At 39.2% G+C, this 26,241-nt stretch overlaps 1 protein-coding gene across 1 annotated transcript in view; it reads left to right on the forward strand.

Moving 5' to 3' along the window:
• The window catches only part of LOC124721530 (protein purity of essence), a 482,247-nt gene that overhangs the window by 156,949 nt on the left and 299,057 nt on the right, over positions 1-26,241 (forward strand). Inside the window, exons 20-24 of the mRNA XM_047246550.1 lie at positions 10,133-10,265; positions 10,375-10,473; positions 19,740-19,953; positions 20,047-20,204; positions 22,380-22,610. Of these exons, the coding sequence (XP_047102506.1) occupies positions 10,133-10,265; positions 10,375-10,473; positions 19,740-19,953; positions 20,047-20,204; positions 22,380-22,610 (835 nt within the window). The remainder of the gene's footprint in view (positions 1-10,132; positions 10,266-10,374; positions 10,474-19,739; positions 19,954-20,046; positions 20,205-22,379; positions 22,611-26,241) is intronic.

A 26,241-nucleotide genomic window follows, 5' to 3' on the forward strand; every position in this document is an offset into this window, starting at 1 on the left:
TCCATTATTTCGTGGGACAGGAGATGGGGGAAAGTACACGGCTTCCACTCACTCATGGAACAGTTATGCCTAGTTACGGTTGTGGACAAGGGTAGTCCTGTACGGGCTCAGTAAAATCATGACCACAGATTTGGCAGTGGAAGTGCTCACCATCTTTAACATTTGCTGTTTGTCTTCACATCATATGCTTTGCTACTCCATTGGAGGACGGGTAAATGGTGGGTTAAATGGGAGCTTCATGCTATTGGAGACACAAAACTGTTCAGAAGCTGTCACTGTGACTTGAGGCCCGTTGTCAGACACAGTGGTGCTGGCAAGAACTTTGATTCATAGAATCTGGATGAGTGTATTGAGGGTGTCGTCAGTGATGGTGGACACCATGGTGACCACATAGGGGTAATTAGAATGAACGTCAATGACAAGGCCACATAGACAACAAAGTCCAGACGAATGCATACCCAGGGGGTGACAGGGTGGGGGCTTGGGCCTTGGGGTGAAAGGCTGGGGTGGAGCAACATAGTGCTAGGTGCAAGCAGAGCAGCTGCACATTATGGCCTCAACATTCTTGTTCAGTCCTGCTCAATAGGCATGGCACCTTGCAAGGGCTTTCATCTGTGGCATACCCCAATGCCCATGATGGAGGAGTTGCAAAATATGAGGGTGCAGGGTAAGCAGGGTGACAACATTGTGATTATACGCTGCTGTGTGAAGCAAGAGAACATCAGAGATGATTGACAGGTGGTGTGAGAGGGGAGCCAAGGCCCAGAGTTCTGGATCAGTAGACATGAAAAAATGTCAGCCACACATGGAGCACATAGTGCATGACACACCAGAAGATAGGATTGTGGCATGTGTCTGCAGCAGTGTGGATGTGTAATAGGAAATCCTTCCAAGCCATGCTGCCATTCAACATCAGTGTGAAAATGGGATATTTCTCATTGGTCAAGTGCGGGGTCTGCTCCTGAGGGCAGGTAAGAGACAGAATCCACTTCTGCATGTTGTGCTGTAGACTTATACTTATTGGTGTAATTTTAGGAGCTGAGCAAAAGTGCCCAACACGAGCCATTTAGCTGTCCACTCGGGAAACCGAGAGTAGGGTCTAAAGACTGCTACCAATGATATGCGGTCTGTCATGAATGTAAACTTAGTCCTGGAAAGGTAAACATAGAACTTCTTAATAGCGAAGATAATCACTAAAGCTATATTTTTCAATCTAGGAGTAGCTCTTTTGAGCAGGTATCAGGGACTCTGGTGCAGTACTGTTATCACTCCTATGAGCCAGCACTGCACAAGTGTCATAAGGGGAAGTATCAGCAGCCAAAACCAGGGGACATCTGAGAACAGTGCACAAGGCAGGGCGCTGAGCACAGCAGATGCTTCAGTTGTGTGATGGATCCCTTCTTTGTTGAGAAAGTGTTCTAGGCATTCCACCTGCTCCTGAAGAAAAAAAAAAAAAAGCATTTGTATAGGCTGCACTTGAGCCCTGCTTCACGCAAAATAGTAGGGAGGGCACATAGGGTCTGCAACTGATTCTGAGACGAAGTGCTCATGACAATTGAGTCGTCAAAGTAATTGGTACATGCAATGGTAGAACCTACTAACTGTTCCAGGTATCTCTGGAAGATTGCTGGCGCGGAAGAGATCTCAAAGGGTAAGTGCTCATATTTGTATATTCTAAAGGGAGTGTTGATGACTAATGTGTTGTCATTCCTCATCCAGTGTGATATGCAAATAGGAGTCAGCAGGATCTTCGAAAAATATTAATCTCCAACAAACTTTATGAGGTGGTCCTGTGGGCATGGTATTGGTTAGATTTCCTCATGCGACTGCGCATTGATTGCCAATTTAAAACCTCCACATAGCCGGAGGGAGCCATTGGGATCCTTTACACAAGTGTGGCCGAAGCATTGGTTTTTACACGTTAAATAACCCTAGCTTCATGGGGATGAAAGAGTGCCTGCTTAATGGCTGTCTATAGGGAGACAGGAATAGGATGAGCTCATTAGAAATGGGGCACTGCATCTAATGTTAAGGAGATATGAGTCTGTAGATGTGTGGTACACCTCGGGCCAGGTATGAAAAAAGGCATGAATGCAGAGTTCGTAGAGTTTCTGGAAGGAAACTATATCAGAGACAACCTGAACCTCATCAGTGATGGAAATCCAAACTGTGACAAGACAACCAGACCGAAAATGGTGCCAGCAGAGTGACGATTGACCACAAACAGTGTTACTGTTCGTGTGGCATATCCTTAGGCCGTGATGATCGTGAATTGACCACGGAGAGGAATCAAACAGTCACCATATGCAACCAGTGCACAGGAAGGTAGGTCCAAGTCGGGGAACACTGATGAGCATATATTTGGAGGTTTATCAAGGATTAAAAATTGTTAGATTGCTAAACATCTTGGTAGCAGAAGGATCACCATGAGAAACAGCCACCTGAAGTCCATTCTTAGTTTCTTGGCACTTGTGGGGACTGGGATCTAACCGTCTCAATGCTTTATCATGGACTGTTCAGAGAAGCCCATGTCTCACACACAATGGTTGCAGTGCACCCAACATTCTGGACAGTCTGCATGCGAGTGTCCCATGAAGCAGTCGGGGCCACAATGGGAGACCCTGCTGCATACTGGCTGTTCAGAGGCCATTGACATGTCTGAAAGTGAAGAATCACAACTCCGCCTTTGGGTAAAAGACTTAAAGATAATTCCACCCCCAAGGCAGTAGCTGGATCCTGTGACCTGGGGACAAGCCATGAGGCATTTGCAATCTCAAAAGCGTACACAATTTTCAAGATATCGTACAAGGAAGGGTTGTCCACTTTCAAATTTGCAGTGTGTACTTTCGGGTGGGGAGGTATTTGGATCACTAAATTGTCAATCAAAGAATCTGCATACGAGGTTTTACAAGTCAGTTTCACGATAGTGAAATCTCAATGTTGAATCAACCTTTGCAAATCCATTGCCCACATTGTTAGGGGCTCTGCATTCGTTTGCTGGGCACGAGCTTGCCAACCCTAGGGCTCTGGAGCTGAGGACTGGTAAGTGTCGCTAGTCCTCTGTCACCTTAAGCTTTGGGCATGCTTCAGTGACCACCTGGATTGTGAGGATTGTAAAAACCTCTATAAAAAGCTCTTCAATCTCAAGGTGTGCTGCGCACTGATGAGATGCATGACTGTTGAGATGGAAAGTCACTAGTGGGCAACCTCTAAAGAATCTGCCACAACTCAGTTTTATTAGGTTTACCTAGGCATGCCTGGGGGGTGGGGGTCTCTGTTCTAGGTGGACCTTTATTTCCCTAGCAGGACTGAGATGGATCCTTCGAAATTTTCTCTTCATCTACCGAGCGGAAAGGGTGGACCACTGGTAGTCACCAACCCTCAATCTAACAAGTGAGCTCATGTAGCCAGTCTTCCAGATGCAGGATGTTCGCAGATTTCTTCTGTCAATAGTAACAGAATGAATGCTACTGGTCAGAATGCGTTTTTGATCATGAAATGGAAGGAGAGCAACTTTGAGAAGGTCTTACTTTTTAAATTCAGAAAGGTTCAGACAGCATTACAGGGACATTGAAATCAGTCAAGAGATTGCATAGTGGCACCCTATTGGTTGAAACTGCTAGTTTCCAACATGTCACCAACTTCCGGAAAGCTAAGTGGCTTGGGGAATATGCCACAGAAATGGAGCTCCACGACACCTTGAATTACAGCAAAGGTGTTGTGTTGAGGTCTGGTCGACATTCCCAAGGAGGAAATGAAAGCTGAAATGGCTCAAGAAGGAGTCGTTGATGTGGAAAAATATTTTGAAAAGGGCGGATGGGGATCTTGTACAATCTGACACATTCATCTTTACCTTCAGTAGCACAAAACTCCCAAAGTGTATCAAGGCAGGTTTCCTTCGCCTAAGCATACGGCCCTATGTCCCCAACCCAATGTGCTGATTTAAATGCCAGTGGGCACACCATCCTAGGATGTAAAGAAGGAGCCACTTGTGACAAATGTGACAAGGCCACCCATGATGAAGTTGGTTGCTCCTCTCTTCCAAAGTGTGTAAATTGCTCTAGGGATCACCCGTTCTGGAGTGGAGAATGCAGGATCTTCATTGAAGAAAGGAAGAAAAAAGGAAATTAAAACATCGAAACGCGACCCATATGGTGAGGCCAAGAAGATATATAAGGCCACATAGCCTCCCACATTCACTACATCTTTAGCTTCGACCCTTAAAAATCCTATTTTGACAACCAACACTTCTACACAAATGGAGTTTGCTAGTATCAGCAGTAGTACCTGCATTTGTCAGTGCACTTGTCAAGCTGCATTCGTTTCAGAGCCCATAGCACTCCTGAGAACATCAGATAAAGCCACAGTTGCCACCATTGTTGAGCTCCCAGTACCTGTAAAGTTTGTCTGGCAAAAAAAAGTCTGGCTTTGCCTCCACTGCTGCTGTGGTAGCTCCTAAAAAGTCCTCCCAGACTGAAAAAGCAAATGAGGAACTTCCACCACAGGTGAAAACAGGTCATGTCAACGTCATTCAACTTGATGATTCTGCTGCTTCTACCTCAGAGGCAATGGATTGCGAAGTCTGTCCAGGGCAACCATCTTGCGCCAAGGCTGAATCTCTACCTGTTGTGGGCTCCACACCCCAGTGGAAAGACAGTGTGAAAGTGCAACCCCCATGGTAAATGGCTTGCATACTACAGTAGAACATAATTGGGTTCAGGACTCATGTGGAGGAACTGAAACTCCTGACACAAGCATACCCCATGTGCTTGTGTTTACAGAAAACATGTTTCAAACCCACTGATGCCCCTATGCGACAGGGCTATACTCTCCACTGATAGGATGACCTGACTGGGGGGAAGAGCCAGTGGAGGGATTGCTGTGTTTGTTAATAACACACACCAATCTGCTGCTCTCTCCTTGGTTACTGACCTCCAAGCAGTAGCTGCTGCTGTTCATGTAGGTCAGAAGATCACTATCTGCTCCCTGTATTTAGCTCCACAGATGCGATAGACTCAGAGGCCCTACTGCACAACTCCTCCACCTGTTTCTCCTCATGAGTGATTTCAATGTCCACAATGTATTATGGGCCTTGAACTATACTTGTTCCATAGGTCAAGTTTTGGAGAATTTAACGGTGTCTCAGGAATTGTGCAGTGGGCAGTCCCAATCATTTCTCAGCTGCTACTAGGTCATCTTCAGCCATCAACCTCTCTTTCTTCTCTCCAGCCCTTGCTGATGCAGCACAGTGGGAAGCAACTGATGACCTTCATTCCCTCTGAAGACTAAGGACTCTCATGGATATGATGGAGTGCCTAGCAGAATATTAAAGTACTGTGCTGCACATGTTAGGCCTGTATTTAGCCATATTTGTAATTTTTCCTTTAGGAATGGTCAGTTTCCTGAATGATTACAGTACTCAGTAGTAAAGCCACTTTATAAAAGAGGAGGAAGGGACAGTGTAGACAATTTTAGACCTATTTCTATGCCAACATTGTTTGCTAAAGTTATTGAAAAGGTTGTGTATGTAAGGATAATTGATCATTTTATATCACGCGATTTGCTATCAAATGTACAGTTCAGCTTTAGAAGTTGTTTAGCAACTGAAAATACTATATTCTCTTTTCTCTGTGAAGTGCTAGATGGGTTAAACAAAAGGTTTTGAACACTAGGCATATTGTTTGATTTAACTAAGGCATTTGATTGTCTTGGTCACAAAACATGTCTCCAGAAGTTGGACCATTATGGAATACGGGAAGTATCTCACAATTGGTTCACCTCTTACTTTAGCAACAGACAGCAAAAGGTTATTTTTAACAATGTTGAGAATGGCTGTGATGTGGGGTCTGAGTGAGGTACAATCAAGTGGGAGGTGCTGCAGGGATGAGTGGTTGGAGCCACTCCTGTTCCTTATTTATATAAATGATATGCCCTCTAGTATTATGGGTAACTCTAAAATATTTCTGTTTGCTGATGACACTAGCTTGGTAGTAAGGGATGTTGTATGCAACATTGGCTCGGTTTCAAATAGTGCAGTTCATGGCTTGTAGAAAATAAACTAACGCTAAATCACAGTAACACTCAGTTTTTACAGTTTCGAACACACAATTCAACAAAACCTGATGTTTTAATTTCACAGAATTGGCATATGATTAGTGAAACTAAACAGTTCAAATTTCTAGGTGTTTCAGATAGTTAGTAAACTGTTGTGGAAAGCCACATTCAGGATCTTGTTCAAAGACTTAATGCAGCCATTTTTACTATTTGGTGTCTGGAGTGAGTGATCATTTGACACGAAAATTAGTCTGCTTTGCTTATTTTCATTCGCTTATGTCGTATGGTATTATATTGTGGGGTAACTCTTCCCATTCTAAAAGGATATTTTTGGCTCAGAAACAGGCGGTTCGGGCAATAAGTGGTGTAAGTTCACGAACCTCTTGCCAACCCCTGTTCACGAGTCTGAGTATTTTGACATTGGCCTCTCAATATATGTATTCCTTACTGTCATTTCTTGTTAATAATATTAGCTTATTCCCAAGAATAAACAGCTTTCACTCAGTTAATACTTAGCAGAAATCAAACCTGCATTTGGATTGAATTTCCATAACTCTTGTGCAGAAGGGTGTGCAGTACACTGCTGCGTCCATTTTCAATAAGCTACGACTCGAATTCAAAAATCTGAGCAGTTATCCATGCACTTTCAAATTGAAACTGAAGAATTTCTTCATGGATCGCTCCTATTCTGTTGAGGAGTTCCTTGAAAAATTAAGCTGATTCTTGTTGTATTGTTGATAGCATTTACTTAAACTCATGGATAGACTTTTTTGGGTTCATAAACATTTTATTTTTATTTGTTATTATTTTTATGTTGTAATTTCATGTACTGACATGTTCCATGGCCTTGGAGTTTTGCTCCTCAATTTGGTCCTATGGAACTTGATGTGTAAATAAATAAATAAATAAAATTTAGTGTAGTACAGGAGAGATAGCACTCCTGCAAATGTTGTAATACTCTGTTTTGTGCCATTTTAACTGAACATCACAACTCTACAGCTGTCTTTACGGATAGGTCAAAACAGGGGGGACTCTATTGGTTGCTCTGTTGTTTTCCCTGATTGTGTCCTCAAGGCCCGACTGCCTTGAGACTTTACTGTCTTTGATGCAGAGCTGTATTTAATCTTGCGGGCACTGGAGCAGATGGGGCATGCTTTGTGTGTTAAATTACTTGTTTTTTCCTATTCTATGAGTGCACTTTACTCTCTACAATGCTTGCACCCAGCAGATAAAGTAGTCCAGAATCCAGGGTGCCCTCTTTCAGCTACAACGTCTGGAGACGGAGGTGTCATTCTGCAGCATTCCAGGACACATGGATATTGCGGGGAACAGAAGGGTGGATCTCGCAGCCAAGGAGGCGTGTCCTGATCCTCAGTTATTTCAGTGTGCCATCCTCCTACATGCTATCACCTCGCTGTTGATGCACAGAGTCGTGTCGATTGGAAGAAGACTGACTGGAAGGGACTGATAATAAGCTATGTGTTGTAAATCGCATTCTGCGACCATGGTGTACCTCCTTTCGGTCACAAAGATGGATGAGGCCCTGCTTAATTGTCTTCACATAGGCCACAGTCTTCTAACCACATGGCTTCTTGCTCCAGTGAGAGGATCCTCCAATGTGTGGTGCTTGTGACATACAATCTGTGTGCACCAAATTTTACTAGATTTTGTTTTATTTTTGTCCAGAGGGCAGTGACAGATTTACTGGCAGATCTGCCCTCTATTTTAAATGATGTTGAAATGAATGTGGTTATAGTGTTAAGATTTTGTAGTGTGTCCAACTTGTTGTTTCCAAAAATTTTATGCTAATGTTCGTAATGTGTTAACTGGGTGACTGACTCACCAATGTGTTTTTTTGTAAGAAGTCAGCTAGTCACATTTCCCTGTGCTTTTCTTTTCGCTCTTCTGTGGTTTTACTTCTTTTTTAATCCCAGGAATAGCACCTTTCACTCTCCTTTGTTGTATTAAAGCTTGTGAGATAGTGTGATCGTGTGTGTCAATGCGAGTTGGGTGGGAGTGAGTGAATGATTGTCATTTTATAGGTTCCCTCCTCGTTTTATTGACATTTATTTCTTTTAATGTGTGCAAAGACAATTTTAGACATTTTATCGGCATTCATTTCTTGTGTAATATGTGTGAGGGAGCTGATAACCTAAGTGTTGGGCACCCATAAACTGTGCTTTCTTTTAATACGAGTAAAGACAATTTTAGACATTTTATCGGCATTAATTTCTTTTAATATGTGTAAGGGAGCTTATAACCTCAGTGTTAGGCGCCCATAAACTATGCGTGCGCTCTCCCCCCCCCCCCCCCCCCCTCTCTCTCTCACCCACGAGCATTATCACTACCCCAGCTGTGTGTGGTATTGATGGAACTCGAAATGTGATCTGACTGCATGGAATCATTACTAATAATAATTTGACTGCATCAATCACATCTCCTCAAACATGAGCACAACTTGATTCTAGAATGTAGCCAACTTCTTCAACAAGAAAAATGTCTCTGAGGAAACCCAAGAAAGGAAAAGCATCTCTTTGAGAGTTTCGTTGGAAACCTAAAAGTGGCAAAGTAATGTTTGAACCACTGTGAATACATGCCCCAATCCTCTTTGCTATCATTAAGCAGCAAAAGCACAGGTGGCCAGGTTTCCACCTTATAGTGACCACAGCCTGGAGGGGTTAGGTACCCCGAGCCTGCTGAATATCCTGACAGAGCAACGATGTCTGTAGCTGTTGTAATAGCTGTTGGAACTGTTGTTGGAACTACTGCTGCAGCTGCTGCTGTTCCATGAGTTGCATGAGTTTTCCATCACTGGAGCACCACTAACCTTTTACCTTATCGTCTATTATGTTGATCAGTGGAATTGGACAAGGCTGGAAACGACCCAAGACCCAGTAGTAACAGACCGACTGGCTGAGGGTATCACAGCAAGTCACTTGACAGTAAACAGGTGGACAACAGTGAGAGGAAGGCAAACAGCGGGAACGGCACAGCAGAATAACATGTCCAGCAAGTAAAGAATGTAAGACGTACCACTTTCAGAACAAAGACATCAGTGCGTAACAAGATCAATGCAGCAGTCCATATAAATCATGTGTGACTAGAGATGCTGTGCTGCTGGCTTTAAAGGGCAGTTGTGGATTCTGATAGACCAGCAAGGCGGGCATGTCCTTGTGGTGACAATCACAACGGCAACACCAACACCCATAGGTGTTGCAGTGCTGTCTAACAGCTGTCCTAGAGTTCCATACGCTCTGGTGGGCTTTCAAACTTGCCTGGCCAGGATACAAGAGAAACATTTACTTTCATACTCAATCAGCCATTTTGAACAAGATACACTTTTGTAAGGGATGGGTATATAGTTTCAGAAAATAAGCAAAACCACTGATTTACATGGCCATATTATTTCAGTATCTGACTTTTCAGAACTGTTTTTCTTGCTGGAAAGAAAAATAATCTGTGACTGCATTTTTTTTTGTCAGAATACCACAAAAAACTGAGACTCACAACAGTATAGTTACGAGTAAGCTCCTGAATAAGATCTTTCTGTCAATCATGGCTCATTATTTTGCTCGAATTAAAACTGATGTTTGGGTGAGGCAGATCTAGTTGTAATAGGAGAAAATATGAAACTTACTTTTTACATTTAAGAGAACTTTCTTTGCGGGATAGTTATTTCATAAACATATGACATGTATTGCATAAATTTTGCTACTATAGTTACAGTTTGACGCTAATTGTAGTTGTAGAAGAGATTGTTTGCTAATTGCAGCTATATTTCATTAATTAATATAAAATATGTGTAAATTTTCTTTTTTTTTGTTCTGTGTGTAGTAAGGTCTCCACAATTTATTTTGTAGTTATTCCTTATCCACTAGTAAATGTAAGACTTCTTATAGCATGTGTGTCCTAATGAATATAATGTAAAACATGTGCAATGCCTTGCCAGATGTTACTCAGGGCCTGGTGACCTTAATTTTACCTGGAAAAATAAATAAATAAAATATTGACAGTCAGAGATCTTTTTATGTAGAAAGTGAAATATGAAACTGTTAATGTCGCATTTCTTTTGTTATAGAGCAACTTGTTCCCAAGTCCAGTATGCCAAAATTGACAGATGTGTTCTTATTAGATGTTTTGATGACAAGGCTTCATGTTACTGTTGAAGATGGTTTCCTCGAAAATGAAGACTCTGATTCAGACACACAAGGGTAAACAGACTTTTAAAAATGAAGAGCAAACATGCATACTTTGTCTTAAGACATTAGTCACATTGTTTTATTTTTTTAGATTTTTATATATAATCTATCATTTTTCCAGCCCAGAGTCAGTTGCTGTAGCTACTGCTGCTGCACTGTATACTGAAGAGTTATTGCCACACATTTTTAAGCTTCTGGACTGTGTACTAGCCTGCATGAGGTAAAAACTAAATTCTCCACATATTACAGCAATCATTATGAAATATGTTGATTAATTTAATGTCCTACTGAAATCAGATATGCTTGAACATTGAATTTAGTCAATATTGAATTACTCCCCAAAAAGGGCCTGTAAACGTAGGGTAGTAATCCGTATTTAAATTTGTAAATTTTTTATGGTTTATGTAAATGACGTTAAATAAATGCTTAGTGTGCTGCTTTTCACATTCTTGTCTAAATTGAATATACACATTGTTTATAACAGCCTCCACAGTTAATGGGATAGCCTGACAAAAATAAATTTTCAAACATTATCTGGGATGCATTAAATATTATACAATCGATGTATATGTCATTAGTATTTGCTAAATTGTATTTATACAATTGTAAATTATAGAAAGACTCCTGAATATGAGAAACAGCCTGAAATTTTTTGATGTAGCGAAGTCTGGTTTTCCAAAAATTTTGTTTTACGCCTTCTAAATGTACACCTCTTAAGTTTTATGCACAGTCTCTTAAACTGTTTAATGGATACAGAAATAAGAAAAATCCCACTCAGAAATAATTAAATTCACAGGAGACAGGTGTATTGGCCATCACTTACCTACAGCTAGCATAACTCTCAATCCTGCTGATAAAACATGTAAGAAAATAGATAACAGCAGTAGTAACTTTTGGGACCACAGATGTCTTCTCTATGGAGGAAAGAGGAATTGGTTCAGGGAAGATACCCTGCCTCCTCCTTATTACAAGATGGAGCCCTCTTAGCTTGTGTTATATCTTGCGTAGTGAGATAATAGCATCTACAAAAATTACGCAGGATGAGCCCGGCATACCACAACACTTGGTGTCAGCAAAAACCCTGGGAGCCAACCTAATTGGCAAGTGAAGAGTCCAAAAGCATGATAAAAAAAACCTCGGAAACTGTAAGAGCGCAAAAGCAAGAAGAATTCACAACGCTAATGCAAGCGAGGGAAGGTCGAGTTAGCAGGATCTGTGGCAGCACTTGTGTGTGACGATTTGGAGTACACGTCTTTGAACCAGGAAGATTGCAACTCAAGAGGGACTGCCAAATGCAAGCAACACTCACCCCGCGTACGGTGGAGCCACAGAGCAGATATTTTGACCACAAGCAATTCCTTGCCCAACATATGTGCGTCTGATGGTGATACGGAAGCTGGATTTGGAATGACCTCAGATCCTTCCTTGTCAGACTGCTGAAGGGGATGCAGAATCATCTGGACTTTGTGCTCTTCAAGGAATAGTTGCATTTTGGGCACCTTTCAAAGAATACATTGAGTAGAATGATGTCCTAAGTTGATTTTCCTTTAACCACTTCTCCTTTATTCTTTGAAGAGGGTGTACTCAGGCACCTCATTCAGGTATGATTGTAGAATTATTTTCATGTTCCTTGCTCTCTCCACTTTTGTGAGATGTGCATTCTTGTTCGAGATCAATATGCATAACTTCTATTTCGTTTCCTGGGCAATTTGGCAATGGCTTCAATAATTGGGACTTTTACTGGCTGTATGAACGAACTTTGATCTTACAGGGAATTTCTTCTGCTTGAATTTGTTGGTCCAGTGTTGTCTGTTTTCATGGAATTGGCATAATGCTCGAATGAAAATTCAGTTATTCAACAAACCAATTCCCTGTCAAGCCCACTTTAAAGTCATAAAATTATTGTATGGAAGTGCCCCAATCGTAGCTTCATTGCTGACTGAATCTTGTGTTGATAGTGACAGTAGAGCCTCTATTGGTGTTATCAGTGGTAACACAAAATATTTTATTGAATGCTGTTTTTTTTTTTTTTTAAGTGAGTCAAGGAACCTGAATCCTTGAAAAATTTGGTAATTTATTATCTTCCAAGTGTTAATTGAGGCATTCTCTGGAATGATGACTTGACTGAAATCCAACTTATATATTACACAATCACATCTTTTATTCTGAAACCACAATATTTTGTTTATATTTGACAGAAATTTAGACCATGTAGCAGAGTTTAAAACAAATAAAAAAACTATTTAAAACATTTTATAATCTGTATCTCAGTCTCTGTATATTTAAGTGGTTGTTCCGAAGAACACCCAAATACTGGGAGAGGGTTAGGGTTGCACCATGCAGTAATTCATATTTCGTTATCTGTGGCTGCAACTACGTCTTGAAATTGCTTATTATCAAAAAGTTCCATCACCTAGTAGCTCACTTATATACTGACTTTCAGTGTGTTCTGCTTCTTGTTCATCTAGACTTGATTATTGTGTCATCAAAGAGGGTGTTTCCTGACATGGTTTCACTTCCACACATTTTTTTACTGTTTGTCTCTTTTGAACAAAATTGTCTTTTAATTTCTCCGTGTACACATTGGTGACCCTCTGCTTTGTTTTCTGCTTGCCTGTGATGTTCAGAGTCCGAATCTCACCTGCATGCACTCTTATTTCTTGTCCCCTTCATTGTTTTGACATTATCCAGGCTTCCCCAGTGCCCTTGCCAGTATTGTAATAGACTTTTACGCCTGGCAGGTCATTATCAAGATTTTTTCACTACCTCTTTGTGTTGCATTTTGTTGAAATGTTAATAATGTTTCAGTTTAATTTAGGGCTAAGCAGTTTAAATTTCAGTCTCTCGTGTTTAACTAGTGGGACATGATCATAATCTGTATATGTTCCAGGATGTATTGTTACGCATTTTAAGATATTGTTAAGTCTTTCCTTAACAGTGACGTCAGTCTGATGCTCTTGTAACTCTCCCAGGCTTAATTTCTTCCAGTGGGATCCATGTGCATAATCACTGTTTCTGGAGGGACATCAAAATTTCAGACACCTAGCCCTTTTCTCTGGCAAAATGGGTATAGCCTCTCTGATTTGGTTGACTTCGCACAATCCATAGTCTACTGTGAAATCAAATCCCTTACTTTCTCTAGTTTTGGCATTAGAGTTATTTACTATAGTATTAAAAATATACTTTTGTTCTTTACTTTGCTGCATACAACATACTAATCAAAAATGCAAGTGAGGTGGTGCAGTTGTTTGTACACTAGTCTTTCATTCGGGGAGAGCTAGTTTTGGGCCATAGACGACGGAGTATTGTCATCTTCCTGAATAGATCAAGGCATATATGAAGATGGTTCTTTTGAAATGCACATGGCCAGTTTTCTTTCCTGCCCTTGATCTGAGCCTGTGCTTCACAACTGAACATACTCCCTCCTTTCCTGTTGTTCATAAAATATTTCCAATGTTGTCTTCTTTGGTTCTGTTAAGGATGTGTGTTTATTTCTAGTAGCACTAGACAGCTTTTTGTGTAAGAAAAGTTGTGAACCACAACATAAACAAGATTCTCATGCATTAACTGGAATTGACTCTGGCTGAAATCCAAGATGAAAGTGAGATGATGATCCTACTCAAATTCCCAGATGTGATCTGTAGGCTAAACATGTGCTGAAGTTCCAGCAGTGTGAATGATACGGAACCACGAGTGGTCTAACACTTCCATCCTCGCATACAAACTATGATTTGTATCTGGACAAACCATTGAGAACTAGGCACTAAAGCAAGATGGTGACCTCGGAGAAACAGCAGTAGGCAATAGAAGAACTGTTAGCGCACAGCCAGAGGCTGGACAGGAAGCTAAAGGCACGCACAGACTCTGCCCACCTGAAGCCAGCTCAGGGAAACTTAAGTGCGCAAAGCACAGCCACACTGACACTTCCCACTGTTGCAGGAGATTGTCTTTAGGAGTTTCACAAGGCTCAGTCTTATACACTATGTGATCAAAAGTATACAGGCACCTCAAAAAACATACGTTTTCATATTAGGTGTGTTATGCTGCCACCTACTGCCAGGTACTCCATACCAGCAACCTCAGTAGTAATTAGACATTGTGGGAGAGCAGAATGGGATGATCTGCGGAACTCACGGTCTTCGAACGTGGTCAGGTGATAGGAAGTGAGAAAACTTGGATTTCACGATCGAGCGGCTGCTCATATGCCACACATTACGCCGGTAAATGCCAAACGACGCTTCACTTGGTGTAAGGAGCGTAAACATTGGACGATTGAAAGTGGAAAAACATTGCGTGGAGTGAAAATCACAGTACACAATGTGGCGATCTGTTGGCCGGGTGTGGGAATGGCGAATGCCCAGTGAACATCATCTGCCTGTGTGTGTAGTGCCAACAGTAAAATTCGGAGGTGGTGGTGTTATGGTGTGGTCGTGGTTTACATGGAGGGGGCTTGCACCCCTTGTTGTTTTGCATGGCACTACCACAGCAGAGGCCTACATTGAAAGCTTAAGCACCTTCTTGCTACCTGCTGTTGAAGAGCAATTCAGGGATGGTGACTGCACCTTTCAGCATGACAACATCCCTATAATGGACTGGCCTGCACAGAGTTCTGACCTCAATCCTATAGAAGACCTTTGGGATGTTTTGGAACGTCGACTTTGTGCCAGGCCTCACCAACAGACATCAATACTTCTCCTCAGTGCAGCACTCCGTGAAGAATGGGTTGCCATTCCCCAAAAAACCTTCCAGCACCTTATTGAACGTATGCCTGCTAGAGTGGAAGCTGTCATCAAGGATAAGGGTGGGTCAAGACCGTATTGAATTCCAGAATTACTGATGGAGTGCGCCACGAACTTGTAAGTCATTTTCAGCCAGGTGTCAGAATACTTTTGATCCATAGTGTATATGTCAACAGTCTTCTGTCTAATATACAAGAAACTGAAGTAATTCTTTTGCAGGTGACACTAGTATTGTAATCAGTCCACACATACATAAAGCAACTGAATAAAAGGTTGATAATGTTCTTAAAAGTATTATTTAGTAGTTGTTTGCAAATGATCTCTCTCAACTTCAAAAAGACACATGTTCAGTTCAACACATGTAAAGGTACTGCAGCGATGATAAATATAACGCATGGTGAGGAAATAATAACTCTATTGGAAACTGTGAAAATTTAAATGGGAAAAACAACATTTTTAACTCCTGAAACAACTCAGTTCGGCTCCATTTGCACTTCATATCATTGCAAGCAAATAACTAAGTTGCCATACTTTGCACATTTTCTTTTAATAATGTTGTATGGAATAATGTTCTGGATAATTCATCTTTCACACTAGGATGCCCAGCCTTTTCCTGTCCCCTCTAAGGCCCAGAGGAGTCATTTTGACCCCCACTCTGTGACAGTAATGTTTTGAATTATTATTTCAAACTGTCTGCAATTATTACATTTTAATGTTTTTACATGATTTGTAACCGTTTAAGATACAGAATTGTAAATGAAATTTAACAGATCACGAATAATATCAGTGTCCAAAAGAACATACACCATCTTAATATAGTCAAGGCTAACCGGCCATTGACCTCATCCTTCTGTGCTGGAAGCACACACATTGCCCGAACACATACGGGACTCGGTAAGATTGTCTGCCACGAGTAATGAGTGTAATGGGCAGGGGCACAACGAATGTAGTGTGTGGACATTAAGTTGGGAATGTGGGTCTCATGGGGAGCATGCAAGGGATAAATCCCTGCAGTCGCATTATCCTCTGTGCCCTCAGTGGCTCAGATGGCTATAGTGTTTGCCATGGAAGCAGGAGATCCTGAGTTTGTGTCTCGGTCAGGGCACACATTTTCAACTGTCTCCGTGGATGTATATTGACGCCTTTTGACAGCTTAGGGTCTTGATTTAATTATCATTTCAATAACATCATTTGTTAAAAAATAATCAAATTGGACTGGAACCTGTAAAACTCAAACAAGAGTTAAGCAAGTGAGGGGCATTTATGAAGTTTTAAATGCTTAGAAAAGTTGAATTATTCATGTTTACAGTAATTTAGCTATTCATACTTCCATACAATTGATACATGTCTATTCAGTTTTCTTGTCTATTTTCCACAAACCATCTTGTTACAAACAGTGAACTTGGAAATAGTTTCATTACACTCACTAAGTTTAAGAGTGTGACATTTTTTTGATGTTTCTGTACTATTTTGTCTCAGTTTTCATTTCCATTATTTTCATAATAATCTGTTGTCCCACAAAGTGAGTGACTCTTCAGACACTTGGTGTGTAGCTCCTGTGCAAGTTGCTGAATAAAATTTCTTCTTTTGATCTTCTTCCCAGTAACAGCCCTGAATACTACAGATGGATTTATTCCTACTGGATCAAGAGTGTTGTAGAATGGGTGTACTGGCTATCTTGTTGAGGAGACCTTGACTGAATACAGCCTGGCCATGTATTTACAATATCAACTGCTAACTTTGTCTTGTTATAATAACTTACAGTTTCTGAAGTTGTAGGATGAAAGGAACTCATTAAAAGCACATTTTTTTACTTTCATTCCTTGATAACACCACCAAGGAAACACCACCACATTTTAAGAATGTTGCCTAATGCAGACAGGCCTTCAAAGACTTAAGAGCATGTGGTATTTCTCTTCTTGCTCTACTTACTGTTCCTACAATGGAGATTGACTATTATGTCAATTTCTTGGTGAGTTTGACGGAAGTGAAGTAATTAACTATAGTGACATTTCCGTCTTTGGATGGAAATGGTTCCATAGGATGCATCACTACATAATCTGGAACCCTTTCATCTTTGGATTGTGCATTGTCCTTACTGAGATGAGGGAAACCATTGAGAAGGTACTTGCTATCAACATTTATCCAGTACTTTTGTCCAAACTTGTCAGGCTTTGAAGCCATGAATTGTACGGATGGACACACAGTTAGTTTTGTTGGGGAAGAGTTGCTTGTCTATCATTACGTCAGATCCGGCTGTGTAACACATGCAGTTTTCTACGAATTTGTTTCAGGCTACTGGAACCAATGCTAATTTATCAGTCTGTAAACATATAGAGTGTGTTGACTTCTCCTCTAACCTCATAAATCTCATAATTTCACAGAACCTCTCTCTACTCAGGGTTTCCACACGAAAAGGTAGGACCCAAGACACACTGTTGTTGTCCATTCATACATCAATATTATGAACAGAAGTTAATTATTGCAGCATAGAGTAAAATAGTTGAAATCTGGAAGTGCCTGAAATAAATGTAAGGCACACCAATAAACAAAATTATAGTATTGTCATAAAGGGTTCAGTATGAGCACTATGGGTGTTACAGGTGAAAGCTGGAAAATATCATAATCATTGTGCAAAATACATTGTTTTTCAATATATTGTTAATACATTCCAAATATATAAATTTTGTGAAAGGAAATGTTGCTCCAGTCATTTTGACCCCTCTGGGTGTTCTACTGTTGAGAAAGTAAGTTTTTATATTTCATAAACATTCAGTAAGAATTTCATGCTCACAAGCAATCACCTTGTAGGCATCTGTTTCAGGAATTAGGCATTTTGACTACTGCTTCACAGTATATTTATTCACTCACGAATTCTGTTGCAAATAACCCACAACAGTTCAACTGGAACAGTGATATACATAATTACAATACCAGAAGAAAAAATGATCATTATTCCACATTAAGGTTGTCTATAGCACTAGAAGGGGTGCACAGTGCTGCCACCAAAAGTTTTAATCACTTAGTTAGTGATATAAAATGTGTAATAGACAGCACAACTACATTTGAAAACAAATTAACGAAGTTTCTTTTTCCCAATTACTGCTGCTCAGTAGAAGAATATCTGTCTATGTAATCTGTTTCCATCAAGGGCTTATTTTTCACCCTGATGGATGTGGTTGGTAGGCAGTCATATTTTGCTGAGGATGCAAACAAGGGTTTATATTTGTCTCCAGCTGCTGCAGGCAGCATATCTTGATACAATAGAACCACTAGACCTGTTCCACTCTTATTATCTGTCACTTGCACTACTACTCAATCTGGAGTAAGTTTTGCACGAGTGGAAAGATTCTAATAGCTACAGTTCGGGACTTGTTTGTTTAAATTTTAGGCAAATGATGGCTCTCTTCACTGACACTTTCCAACTTTCGGCTGATATTTCTATAATTTAGTACCGTCTGTGTAGTTGGATGAAACACCTACATGTTTTGTCAAACTCCTATATACAGACTCGCTCAAATACAGACTTGCTCAATGGAGATCAGTGCCACACTTTATTATTGTTGCTGTTAGTAAGCTATGAGATCCTTTGATACATTTTTTGCCAATTTTTTCATGTGAATTTCCAGTATAGATCTCCCATCTCTTAATATTAGTTCTGGTGTTTAATTTTGAGTAATAAGGACCATAATCCAATGTATTTATTTCAAGTTTCATGTGCCATATTATTACAAATGTAGTCTTTTGCTGTCAGTATGGTTGGTCTTGAAGAGTATTGTTAATAAATTTGACATTTCGTTACTGGATCATATTAAAATACATAAATTTTGTCTCTAGTAGCTGATGGTTCAAACAATTGCCTTTAAAATTAATCATAACACACAGTGCAGTACAGTATTATATTCAGAAATTCCTGTACGGAGTAGGAACTATCAAGCAGTCATGATTTCAACGTATGTTTGAAGAGAATTCTATCGTCAGTCAAGAGTCATTGCATCAATGGATAAGTCATCTAAAATTTTAATGGCTGATACATTCATACATTCACTCCTTTTCGCGCCTCAATAAGGTTCAGGGACACATGGACTGTAATTTGTCGCAAAAGGTAGACTCCTTTCCTGTCTTTTTGTTGCTGATGAAGGTGTTTCAACCAGTTTTGAACAGCTCTCATCCTCCTCATTTCATTTACTAAAATCTGAAAAGTGTAGGTATGAGTGAAACTCAGTTATTTGCCAGGCAACTGATTATTCAAAAAATAAAAAGCTGTTACCTGATAGTTGGAGCATATGAGATCCCTGATGTGGACATTTTCTTCTTTTCATGAAATAGATATTTAATTCCAACATAGTGTTTTAGGTTCATCTCCAGTCACAATACAGGTAAATATTTATTGATTAGTATCCTTTAAAACTTAGTCTTTTGTGTTAACAAAGGAATGGTAAATTTTTCATTGTTTTTGTTCAACAGTTTTTGTCTTTTGTGTTTGTAAGCCATGTTTCCTTGTTTAAAGGTTGGTAATAAAGTAAACACTCTTACTTGTCAGTAATTTAAAAAATGAAGTACCTTATATTACGAGAAATCTGTAACAATGTATACACTTCATTTTCACAATTTTTCTGTGCTTGTTGTGAATGTGTTCCTTATTTCAAGAGTTGATATCTTGTGATTAAAAAAATGGAATTGTATTTTGTATTTTTGGCACACTAATAATTTTTAAAATTTGTCTGTAATTTCTTTCTCTTTTTAGGTCAGGCATTTTATATCAGATTGAACACATGATGAGCTCTGTAACTGATCGATTTTACCTACAGGATCTTTCAACCATTGGAGAAATGTTATTCATTAGCACAAACAGAAATGTGAAAACATTTGCAATTTCAGCAACGCTATTGGGTCTTCTACCTCACACAGTAATAAGCTTCTTGGACAAATGGGGACAAGACATTGTTAAATATGATTGGGTAATGATACATTTTATCCATTCTTATTACATTATGTAGTTCCCTAATTTACATTTGTCATAATTGTTTAAAATTTTGCATTTTATTTTGCAGGTGAAATACCGTGGTGACATCATCCCTTCTGAGAGTTTTATGATGGAAATATTAGGAAATCATGTCACAGCCCTCTCATGTGAACTGTCTTCTAGCCTTAATATGTCACTGAAATATTTAACAAATTCACTTGTGACTTTTATCACTAAACATATACAGTAAGTGACATTATCACAGTTGTAATTCCAAATCTCTCATTGTGTGAAGTGCAGCTATTATATTGTCACCTTTGTTAGATAAACACAAGGACAACTCAATTAAATTTCAGTATTTGGAGCTGGTTATCGTTTACTTCCAAGTACACTCTTTTGGGTGTTATTGAACAGTCATCTTCATGTGAGTCAACAAATACTGATGCAGCATTTCTGTGTTGTGCTGTTTATTAATGTATTGTATGTAATTTGTATATTGTTGATGAATGTAATAATGAGACTGACTGTGCTGTTCAGTGACATGGTCAGCACCATCAATGGTCAAAGTGCTAAACTGAGCTGTCTGATGGCCTTGGCTTTTGATGTTTTGTATAATTTGTGCTGAGAGCAGACAGTAGAAATAACATATTTTGTGTATTATGGAACTGATAACCACTGACATGGTTAATATAGTTTTGTAAAATGCTTATCTCAATAGAATCGCTACACATGGAACCCGAAGAATGTTGCTGTAACCAAAATTGGTGTTCGGTCATATTTCTCTTTGCACTGATCATTTTAAATTCTGTATTGTATGTTTAAGTATCTGTATTACCATTTGTATTATTGACTGGTTGTTCCATGCATGCATAACTGAATTCAATGACTTCCAAATGCAACGTACAACAGTACTCCAACCATTTATTTCATTTAAGCTAATGTTGCGGCCCTACTTCACCTTCCACATATCGGAGATCAGCAAACAAGTATTTACAGTACAACGACTGTTTGCAGTGGGTGATTTCAACTTATAATGTGTGTGTTCTTACGATAAACCGGATGCCCCAAAGAGCCATCATTCCTTTGCCAGCTGAGAATGTCCAGGAATTTCAAACAGTGATCTTTTTCTGTGTGTGTTTTGAGCTGGGTATTCTGATCAATAGAGTTAAGATTCTATTAGAACTCTATTCATTTCCGTTCTCCATGAGGCTGTACTGTGAAAGTATCAGCAGAGCTCCAAAACAAAGGTTCATTCAAGGCCTCTCCTCAAAGTTCACTGCTGCAAAAGTTGGCTGTGTTGGGAGACAGAGGACTTCCTGTGGTGATTCACTCATCTATTTAAAAAAATCATGTATAAACACGAAATATGTTGAGGAAATTCCATACAAGAACAAAGCAGACATGCCTGCTGTAAATGTATTGACAAAGACCCTGTAGGTGAAACTGCTGTGAAAAGCAACACCACATCAAATCCAAGTAAGTCATTGGCATTACAGGGATAGAGTTCCATTTACTACATGAGCGAAGTTTACAGTGTGCTTGTCCGCAGCTCGTGGTCTTGTGGTAGCGTTATTGCTTCCCATGCACGGGATGCCGGGTTCAATTACTGGCAGGGTCAGGGATTTTCCCTGCTTGGAGATGACTGGGTGGTGTTGTGTCGTCTGCATCGTCATCATCATTTATCCCCATTATGGTCGGAGGAAGGCAATGGCAAACCACATCTGCTAGGACCTTGCCTAGTCGGAGGTGAAGGTCTCCCACATCGTCCCCTACACTCCTCAGAGTATGGGACCCATCATCATCATCAATAAATACTGCAGTATGTATAGTTTGTTGGTCATTGCTAACTCATCTGAAGATGACTGGCAAGTGTCAAGTTGAAATATTGTGCTTGAAAGTAAGCAGCAGTTGGCTGCTGTCTAGAGACTTCATCAAATATTCAGGAAAATTTAAAGCTCAACAATAATGACAATTTTTATTCTGTAATTTTACATGGCAAAATCTGTAATTGAATTTGAGATTCAGTGATGATGTGTTGGTACTTGAATATACGCTAGTAATAAGCGTTTCTCCTATTCTCAGTTTAGTTGTAAAGAAAACAATACAATTTTAAAACCAATGATGTGTAATTTCTTGTGGTAGGGCAGTATGTTTAATTTTTAATGGATATAACTTTCGCCTTTTTGTATCTCATTATAAAATGCAAATACAAAAATTTCAGTATTGTGCAGTGTGTGCATCATCAGGTAGTCAAAACATTAATAACTGTGGGTGTGAAATCATTTCTTCTTTTCTATTATTAAGTTTTCTGAGCACTGTAGGAGTAAGAGTGATAAGGGATTCAATTTCTGACACTTAGTATGACAATTAATTCTGGGTTGATGAGAGGATAAGTGATATTTACTACTTTGTTTGTTGCAGGAGATGTCCATATAAAGGAGATCTGCAACGTCAGGGTGCAAAAATACTCATGCCGCTGACACTAGATATCCGCACAGAATATGTTGTGCGTGAAGTTCTTCCAATTCTCGAAGATATTGATGGTCCAAGTGATAATGAACAATTTTTAGTTCACTGTTACACCATTGTATTGGAGCATTGTGAAAATCTAATGAAACTGGTCGACCGTCGCATTAAAAACGGGGAGCAAATGTTAGTTCAATAAATATGTAGTTATAGTATTACTCATCTCCCCCCTCCCCCTCCCTTGTGTGTGTGTGTGTGTGTGTGTGTGTGTGTGTGTGTGTGTGTGTGTGTGTGTGTGTGTGTGTGTGTCCTGTTACTTTTTCAAAGGGTGATAGATAGAAAATGTCGTACATCCAGGATTTTTTAAAGAGGAAAAATATATGAAAAAGATCAGCTAAAATGTAAAAATGAAAATAGTGATGACAATAATAATCAAGCATTGGAATATGAAATTTTACAAGTTAAATAATAGGCTAGAATTTGAGGTAGATGTTGGCAATCTCCTCTACACAGGATACATCATGGCGTTCTCATAGAAGGATTTGAGAAAACCATAGAAAATACAAGTCAAGATGGTCCGGTAAAATAAACAAACCTGAATGCTCTTCACTTGAGAAGTGTTTCATACTTTTAAATTCATCCAACTATGGTAATTTCTTTCAGATGTGAAATCTGTGTAACTGGTGTTATGAGAGAGCTTTTAGGGTAATTTATATGCAAGAACTTTAGAGTCAGTTTATAACAAGAGTCAAGGAATGATCATTAAAGGTTATGCTTTTTATATATATATATATATCTTCATTCTCCCCTTTCAGTGACTTTACTGTTTGCATTCCTGGCATTGTCCTCACTGTATTCTGTAGTGTTCTCATTTTGGTTTGAGAAACATATACCTTACCTGCAAAGAACCTATTCTATCCCACTCTAATAGCATTCCTGTAGCTTTACTGTATTATCTATTGTGATCTGCAACAGATGGTTTGATAATTCTGTAAGCCATGCCCTTGTCCAATTAGTGCTTTCTTTTTACTTGAGATTAGAGTTCTTTTTCCCCCTGAAAGTTTTTGTTTTAAACAATACATTAAGATTTTTGTGGTTTGTAATGTTGTATTGTGAAATTTAGAATTTTTTCGGTTACTGAGAGGGTAAATTAATATTAAGGGCAGCAGTTAATGTTGGGTTTGTGGTTTGCAATATGTGGCAATCATTACGTCTCATAATTTGAAGCAGCATGTATTGAATTAGATCTCCATCACTTACTCAATTGAAAGTATTAAATTTAGCCATATTGTGTACAAATAAACTACTAGTACTGGAAAATGACGTGTCGACACCTGTAGGTAGGTGTGAAAAGATACCATGTAGAAAATGAAACCCTTCTTCCACCATGGAAGTTTGATTATTAATTTGCGATTGATATATAACTTTAAAGGTTGGTTCAGACTCGGTGGCACATTAGTGAAATGGAATGTCAATGTCAAATATCTTTTCATGAAATGTGAGTAATGAATTTCACACTGACTATCAACATAATTTGAAAAATTTAACTGTTGAAATAATTGGAAAAATTTGCCCATTGAGCATTCTTAGTAAGAGTATGATGTTAAGTCAGGTCCCAGTCATTATTGTGCATGTAACTCTCTGTTTAATGTAAAATTATTCCAGCCACTCTAATTTTGCTATTCATAAGTCAATTGAAGTCATCCCCGTGATACAAGGAAATGTTGTTATTTTCGTAAAGTAACAGATGACAAAAGCGCTTTTTTCCAGCTTGATGTTACAGTAATGAAGGCAGTTTGGCTCCCATGTTCATATATAAACAATAAGGACCTATTTTCCCAGTGCAGTGTGTTGATGGATGAATAGCACAATCTCGTGGAAGACTGCTCTCTTATTTTAAAAAAATAAATAAATAGTGTAGTTGAACTCCTTGCTTAAAATGACATCTTCTTTTTTAGGTTTAGCATTATCTTTTAGGTTCTCAGTTAACTATACTAAATGCAATGTTTAATACATGTAATGTAAACCAACAAAGGGAGAAAGGTGGAACATAAGTATCCTCTGTTACATGATACCATGACAAGGAGTGTAGATATAGACTTTTTTCAAGATACCTGAGAAAAATGCACAAAGAATGACCCAAAATGAAAATACATTATTGGAAAAAAAACCATTGTAACCAAAAAAAAGGATACACCACCATAATCTAAAAAAAGTTTTAAAGAAAGTGATATTTTCTTCTACTTACCAAAATTTCACAGTGCTCAGATCAGTGCTCCATCAGTAATATCACTTAAAAAGGTATAGGATCTATAGCTGTGCTGTTACTTTCCTATTTTCTTTTTAAGAAAAACAGTACTGTTGTAGAAATTTTATTCTTGTAAGTAGAACTTAGAATTTCAAGCTTGCTCAGATGAATCCTAAAGTTGGAGTTAGGGTATATATAAATTACGGTCACTGAAGGTAAGATTTAAGAGCACAAAGAAAACCGGTAGTATGTGTGCTGACTCACCATGGGGTCCTGTGCAGCTATGTGTGCCTGCAGATACATGCAGAAAATTACTGGTTAACTTACCGCTCAAGGTGCAGAAGTACCAGTACATCAGCTGCTTTACAATATGTGTCAAATGATTTAAGAAAACTGCTTTCCAAAATAATTTGATTATTTTGCATCTTGGACCATTTGTGAAATATGGTGGATGTTATGAAAAGTTAACACTCACTGCATAGTTGTGTGTGGCTGGGCAGATGTAATTGAGCTATATGTTATCTATTTTATTGAGATTGGAAATAGAAATATATGTCCCCCAAGTTAAAAAATAATATTAATATGTTAGCTACATACCGTACGTAGCAATGTATGACCTAAAGTGAACCGTATGCGAACTGATGTTGACTTGTAGATTGCAAACCATTCAAATTGTTTTCAGTGGGTTACATAATTTCGAAGTATTCTCAGTAGCTATGACCATTAATGGGAATATGGGCAGTTCACCATGTGACGTTATAAGATGCGAGTTTTTTTTGTTTCCCCAATTAATTTCTTTAAAGTAACCTGTGCATGAACATACTGCTCACCCAGGGTATTCTCTTGGCCACTGGCTGTGCTCAAATCAGCAAAAAGTGTTTTCAGCTAACAGTTCAGTGGCTCTGAGCAGCTGTCAGTGCTGGCACCTGACTGCCACTGTGTGTTTCGTATTTATAACTTGAATGTTCTTCCCATCGCTTCAGGATGATTCAAGTTGTCACCCAACATGCCAGTAACCTACTTTCTTTGTGTGTGAACCCTAACACCTGTTAAAACTCTACATTTTATTGACTAAGATTGTATGTACAAGGGCTGTTCAAAAAGTATCTGACTTTTATTTTTAAAATCAATCTTGATTCACATACAACTGTCTGACCCTAGTCACCTTAAAAGTAAGTCCCATTCAGCTTCTACAGACCTCTCCCAAGGCTGCTGCCACTGCTGAAAACATAGCTGGGAAGCTTCTTTTGATATGGTGTGCAGCTGCTCTGTGAAATTCTGCATACTGTCGTGCCTGTTCAGAAATATGGTCCTTTTGAGTCTTGGGAAAAGCCAGAAGTCACTTAGTGCTAGGTCAGGGGAATAGGGTAGCTGAAAAACCACAGCCTTGTTGTGTTTGCCCAAAAAACTCTGAATTAGTTGCGAACAATGAGCTTGTCCATTATCATGGTGAAAATGCCAAGCGTCCATTGCCCCACAAGTCTAGCCATTTGACCTCACTGCTACCCAAAGTCGATGCAGAACCTCTTGGTAGTACTCTTTATTGATATTAGTACCTTGTATGCCATA

The sequence above is a fragment of the Schistocerca piceifrons genome, chromosome X (genome assembly GCF_021461385.2).
Source record: "Schistocerca piceifrons isolate TAMUIC-IGC-003096 chromosome X, iqSchPice1.1, whole genome shotgun sequence".
NCBI lineage: Eukaryota > Metazoa > Arthropoda > Insecta > Orthoptera > Acrididae > Schistocerca > Schistocerca piceifrons.